Source organism: Prinia subflava, assembly GCF_021018805.1.
Source record: "Prinia subflava isolate CZ2003 ecotype Zambia chromosome W unlocalized genomic scaffold, Cam_Psub_1.2 scaffold_39_NEW, whole genome shotgun sequence".
Taxonomy (NCBI): Eukaryota; Metazoa; Chordata; class Aves; order Passeriformes; family Cisticolidae; genus Prinia; species Prinia subflava.
In genome coordinates this window covers 1312470-1319317 of record NW_026960613.1, presented here as the reverse complement: position 1 = coordinate 1319317, position 6848 = coordinate 1312470, and the positions used below count along the sequence as shown (strand labels likewise).

Genomic DNA, 6848 nt, shown 5'->3' with positions numbered 1-6848 from the left:
CTTTCCACTTTTGGAGAATTTGTTTATAGATTTAATGCAATGAATTGTAATAGAATTAAATATTTCCAAGTGCTAGATTTGTGGTAGGACCCAAATGACAGGGCAATAACCTTAGAGAGGAGAAGGGTTAGAAGTAGCACAAATTTTAAAGTAGAAGCGAACAGGAATTACAAAACCTAAAGAGCAGACAGAAGGATAGGTATTGACAAATGTAGTGATAGGCCAAGAATGCATAGCCAAGAAAGGGAAAGCTTTTGAGACAAAAGTAAGGGAAACCCCTTGCAAGAAAATGTATACCACAAATTTCTCTAAAATCGGTGGTAGCCACAAAACCCTGAAGGATATTTAAGTAACAAACAAATGCCTGTTCAACAATAGAATTCTATCCTTCAAGCTCCATGGTGAGACCAGTTGTTTAGAAGAGGGGCTTAGTAGAAGAAAATAGTATTTATAATATTGTGTTCATTGACTAGACTGTTGTTTTTACCTTGCTTAATTCCATGCTTTGTTCAGCTTATCCACTCTGTAATACAAGGTATGCAGGTCGCTGTGATGCCTGTAGACCCTGAAATAGCTACAGGGGAATTTAGCCATTTTGAGAAAACATCTAAAATATCCAAAATAATGAAATTGAAGAAAAAGGACAAAGAAAGAAAAGTTTCTGAAGTTTTAGCCAGATTCGAAACCCAGACACGAATAAGTAAGATAAATAAAAATTTATACAAGCAGAGTGGGGACTGTGAAATACAAAGTTATGTTTCGTGTCAAGGAAATAAAGAAAATCTGTGTAATTGTAGTTGTAGAACACAGCAATGAGACAGTTATAAAAGATGAGTTCTAATAAACAGCTGAAGAAAGCATAAAAGGAAGTTTTTGAATAAATCTTTTGCTTGCAATTATCTATTATAAGTCTCAAGCTATTCTGCAATGTGTCCTTTAATTATAACTTTAGAAGCTTGCTTTGTATTAAAGAATTTTAAACTGTAGTTTTAGAGTGCAAAAAGGTGTTTTTTAGACAAAAGAAAGAAATAAGGAGGGAGCTCAAGCCTCACACAAAGTGAGAAAACATCCTAGACATGAAGATATGACTTCAGCTCACTGATTTATAGCTCCTGGAGAGAGAAACTGGACATCACTATTAGAGATTTGAAGGACTTGAAAATAGAGATGGGACCCCCACATCTGGAAGCCAGATCCCACCACCTAGAAAAACATATCCTGGAAGTACATCCTGGAGTATTGAAATATCAGAATAGATCACAATAGTCTATAAAATTATACAGGACAATCTATAGATTTATAGCTGTTAAGTATTGAATTGTGACGTTAAAACTAAAAATGGAAACTGCTGAGAAAGCTTATGAATATGTATAAAATACCATCAAATCCAGCAATGGGCGTGCAGTTAGAAGGGAAAACCCCTGCCACTGTACCCAGCGCTGCCTCTTTGCTCACACTTTACCATGTTAATTAATTAATTATTAAATTGCTGCTTGATATATTGGCCGTGTCAAGCGTCTTATTTTTAACACCCACATCTAGTTTGTTTTGCCTGTGAAAGTGATGGCTGAGTGAGCTCCCTGGCCTTATCTCAAATCACAAGCTTCTTTTTGTGTTTTGTTTCTGTCTTGTTGATCAATGGGGAGTGAATAGAGCATCTTGGTGGACATCTGGCAGTCAAAGTCAAACCACTACACTATACAAAATTCCATCTCATTGAGCAGTGCTGGCATTCTATGTGAAGACAGGCTCAGAAGTGGTCAATTAATGCTAGATCTTTTGAATCATTCTGGGGTTTTTGCATCTAGACTTTTATAAGGTATTTTAAAAACACTGTACAAGCACTGCAACTCCCACTCTGCTGAGAAAGTCTGGATCCAAGTATCAGAGCATCAAGAAAAACTACCCCATACTGCATTCTGTTAGAATACTCCCCAATTTTACCTAGAAACTAACCCACCGGTAAGGCCCTACTTGCGACTTGAAGCATAGCAACGTCTGAATAAGCCCGTGAGTACCCAGCGAGACCTTCATCACTGTGTATTTGGCGGCTGGAAACGAAAACAGATTTCTTCTCAATTCCCCGCCTCTTCCGCCATTAATGGCTAGAGCCTGTGGCATCGCTCCCCGCCCGGATCTGCTCCCCTCTCCCCCGCACTTGCAGCATCCTCGCTAGGGTGCCTCACTAGAGCTGTTCTCCCTGTAGGCAGCAGCATAGCACTGAGCAAATCCCTGCTTTTGTTTGGTTGGTTTTGGTGTTGTTGCACTGGAATGACCTGCGAACAACCCTGTTTCCCCTATAGACCTACGTGTGTATTTATTGCTTCACACTTTGGTAGTGCAAGAGACTTGCAAAGTTGTTCTCAACTTCGATGCCATAGTTCGGGAGAAGAATTAACTTTGGCACGATCTGGGGAGATCTGCCTTTTCCTGTTTGGTTGTAGTGGCGTTATTTGGTGTGGGGTTTGGTTTTTTGTTTGTTTGTTTTCTCCGAGGCAGGAATGGTGGGGGACTCCCTATTCTTTTCTCTCCTCCCTGTATCCCTTAAACTCCTCAAGAGGGAGAAGGGAACCCTCCATCTTCTTTATTAGGTACCTTACGCTCCGCGCTCTACTGCCTACTCCCTGCATGAGAGTGAGATTGAGATACTAAACGCGCAAGTGCAGCTCACCAATCTGCCCTTTTCTCTATCGCTAGCTAACTAGCTTCCTCCCCCTTTTCTTCTTTGCCCCGCCCATGCAGTCGCGCGCCCTCGCTGGCTTTTAGGGGAGGGGTGGGGTGAAAGCGTCGTTGTATCTCCCCAAGAGTTGCTCCCCTCGTGGTTGCAGGGGGTAAAGCAGCAGTGCTGGGGTCTTGTGGAATTACTCTAGGCACTCAGACGGTTATTATCCAGAGTCTGTCTGCTGGAGAAATCTTTTCCTAGTACTAGCTCCACTCCCTGCAGGCGGAGGCGCGGGGAGGAGGAAGTCGTCACCACCTCCCTGGAGTGCTGCGTTCGGCGGGGGAGGTGGAGGTAGGAGGGAGTGAGGTTCAACATGATGGCGGCTGAGGCTGGAGCTGAGGAGGGCGGCTCGGTTACCGCTGCCGGGATGGTGGGAGCCGTTGGCGGAGCTGAGTCGGAGCACTACCCCACGTTATGCCGGGGCAAGGAGCTGGGGTCGCAGGGCCCCTTCCTGGTGGGCTCTGGCGGGGATAGCCTGGGCGCTGGCGGTCCGGCTTTGTGCTCGTCGCTGGGGCTCCTGGCGTTAAGCTCCGTGCCTGCCTCTCTGGCGTCCAGAGACGCACTTTCAGCAACTGAACAAAGGCCGGAGGTGTCCGGAGGGTTGCTGCTCCCACCCAAACCCAGCACTGTCGCCTTTCCCCCGCTGCCGCCGCCGCCACAGCCACCTTCCTTGGCGGGGGGGCTGGGGATTGTGGATGAAGGCGACTCGTTGGATGGGCCCGAGTATGAAGAGGAGGAGGTGGCCATCCCGCTCAACGCTCCCCACACAAACCAGTGAGTAGCAGCATTTCTGGACCCCGTCGGGTGTTCGCCACCCCTGGACGTTTCTCCCGCGGGGAAGGGGGAAGAGGGGCGCCCCAGTGGGCAGCGCGGCGTCAGGCCCACATACTTTCTCAAACTCCTGTGGAAGTGTCGTAGAAGTTTTTCATTAGGTTATGTTTGGAAAGAAGAAACAATTGAAAAAATTAACTGTAAGTCTTCGTTAATATTTTTATTATACTTATCCTATCAGCTTGATCGAGATTCCTACAATACTAGTTATATAAAGAATCTTGTGCTAGAGGCAGAGCAGTTCTCCGTTTATTTTTTGCGAAAAAAATCAGATAATGTTATATGGAGTTCACGTAACTAGCGAGTGCGCTAAACAACCTTTGGACTTAACAATGAACTAATTCCAGGAAGTCTGCAGATTTACATAAAAAGGTTGCAAGGCTTGTGTCCTGTTTTTGCTGGGATACAGTTAATTTTCTTCCCAGTAGCTGGTATAACGCTGTGTTTTTGATTTAGAATGAGAATAAGGTTGATAATACATAGATGTTTTTAGTTGTTTCTAAGCAGTGTTTACACTAAGTCAAGGACTCCAGCTTTTCACATCACCCTACCAGCGAGTAGATTGGGAGGGAACATGGCCAGGGTAGGTGACCCAAACTGGCCAAAGGGGTATTCCATACCATATGGCTTTATGCTCAGCATAGCAACTAGAGGGAAAGTTGTCTGGGGGCTACTGCTCCGGAATTGGTCGGCAGGTGGTGAGCAACTGCATTGTGCATCACTTGTTTTGTATATTCTAGCTTATTAGTGGGGGTAGGAGTGAGCCAATGGCTGTGTGGCCAGGTTAAAGCCCGCCAGGTTAAACCATGACAGCTTGTATTGGAACAGCCCTCAAGTAGGTACCTTATTCTCCCCTAAATGAAACAGTTTCAAAGGGTTAAATTGCTTATGTTTGCATACAGAAATATGTTATTTTTGAAGCTATAGTAAGTATAGAGAACAACATAGTTTCAAGGTACAGGATGGCAGATATGTTCAAGGTGTATAGGTCAAAATTAATCTGAAAACCCATCTGAATTTGGGTTCATTTTTACCATCTTTCATAACTCTGATGTTGCAGAGTTCATTTCTGTAATATTAAATGTTTGGTTTTAAAAAATAATCTCTAACCATAGCAGGCTTTCCACTAATCCTTTCCTCTTTTGATTTCTTGACTTTTTGTGAAAGGTAATAAAGAATAAGACCTTGTTTTGTGAAGACAGTGTTTGAATAGTCTTGAAGTTTTATACTTCCATAAAGAGCTAGCAATATAATCAGGCAGTTTAAGATAAACACTGAGGAGGGAACTAGAGGCACATAAAAGTGAAATTACTTCTTCAATATTGTGTATTATGTCAGAGAGACAGTATCCTGTTCTTCTCTCTGAAAGATCAGACTGCTTTTTCTATTGGAACTGGTTATTATGTATCTCAGAATGTAAGGTTGTGCTTTTTTTCAAATATTTTTTAGAAAGGTTATCCTTGGTGAATGATAATGTATTTGATACTAAGTAATCATGACTCCTTTCACAATTATAAGTGGATTTTGCTATCAGAGTATTGTAACTCGCATGATAACATGAAGGTTAACTTTCACAAAAGAGGATACAAAATTTCTGACAAAAAGCATGACTGCGAAGGCCCTGATTTTTTTCTGTTGGTCCATGAGGCTACTTAGCTTAAGACAAAAGTGATGTTGAAGTTTTTGCAGGACCAGCATAACTGTGTAGTTAAGTATTTGTTCTTGCAGGTCCTTCAATATAAAAACATTTAGACACCAAAACAGATTTTGAAAAATTGATTCAGAAACTTATACCTCCATCTACTTACCTGTTTTTTCTAATATAATTTTGGTGACTTTTTACAAGTTGTTGGCTAATTAAAAATAATCAGAATTTCTTTTCTCTTTCATACATCTATTTCAATACAAAGTAATTTTTTACCATTGTCAGTTAAGTATTTTAAATTAGCTGCATGTTGATAGTAAGTTTTATTCTTTCAGTCCTGATGTTTTATTTTGGAAGTGTACTTTCTTTGTAGTCATACCATCTGTTTTTATAGAATTGAACAAAGATCTGTCTTTAATATTATAAGCAAACACCTAATACAGTTCCTCTTTTCCAAGTACCTCAGGAAAATGGGAATAAATTTCAATGATTCATTTTGTAGCAGTGGGAGAAGCTTGTCAATATGTAATAAATTCTGCTAATTAAAATACTCAAAGCATGATTGATTGATATTTATCTTTGATCATTGTAGCGCTCTAAGGAGGCACTGCCAAGCTATAGGTTCAGGATACAGTAAGAGATCCTAGACCCAACAGCTTTAGGGATAAACAAGCTATTGCTAAATGGAGATCAGTAGTACAATTATCTGTTTTTACAACACATTCAATAATTCACTAGTACAATTATTCATGTCAAAACAACATCAAATTATTTACCAGTACTGGCCTGAACTTAATATCCAGGAGTGCAAAGGCTTACATAACCATGGTTATTGAAGCAGGGTGTGGCTTCTTTGGATGAATGACACAGACCAGCTAATGCACTCAGCGAATTCAGAATTCCCTGATTGGGCTGATCTCTTTGACTGTTGAATTGTGGAAGCACTATATGGACATGTTAACCAATCATCACACATCCTACCTCTGTTTCAGTTCTGTCCTTAGTGTGCAGAGGGCATGCAAATACTGTGCAAGGCAATGCACTACAGTCCTGAATGAGACCGACTTAATAATTGTCTGTTCAGTGTATACTTTTTAATTTGCGTATAGAAGTAGTATGTTTATGCTGTAGCTTAATGGTAGGTGGGAGGCACAGGATGCTAGGTAATAGAGTGGACAATTCCCTTTGTGTGTTGGGTATTTTTCTCTGCACTATCTACCCCATCTGCAAAGCTAACTGCCGGAGGTTGATGGCTGTCTGAACTGGTGTTATGGAAATGCCTACAAAGTTAAGGAATGAATGATACTTGAGTAGTAAACTGGTGATATGTGAAATAGTTTAGTTGTTTATGTACTTGAATAAAAATCTTAAAGTTGACAAGATATATCTTAGTGTTGCGTTAGGATGGCAAAAGCAGTTCCAATATATTCTGACACAATTTATATTTTCATGTGGTATTTCTTTAAGTGATGATTATCAAGTTGAAATGAAAATCCTTTGAAATCCTTTGATAACAAAAATCCTTTCTATGGTAGATGTATTGTTACAGTCACTCTTGGTATCTGTTGAGACAACATTAGTGAGAAAAAAAAGAGAGAGAGAGAGCTGGGTAGAGTAATATTTATCAAACATGATTTGAGTAAAAGGAAA

The 6848-nt window shown here is 41.0% G+C and overlaps 1 protein-coding gene across 5 annotated transcripts in view; it reads left to right on the top strand.

Moving 5' to 3' along the window:
• The first annotated feature begins 2759 nt into the window (after positions 1-2759).
• The window catches only part of LOC134565208 (ras GTPase-activating protein 1-like), a 146897-nt gene continuing 142808 nt past the window's right edge, over positions 2760-6848 (top strand). For all 5 annotated transcript variants that reach the window (XR_010083810.1, XR_010083811.1, XM_063424695.1 and 2 more), the window contains exon 1: positions 2760-3496. Coding sequence is in view for 3 of the 5 variants with exons in the window: in XM_063424695.1 (XP_063280765.1) it covers positions 3036-3496 (461 nt within the window). In the remaining 2 variants the exon portion in view is untranslated. The remainder of the gene's footprint in view (positions 3497-6848) is intronic.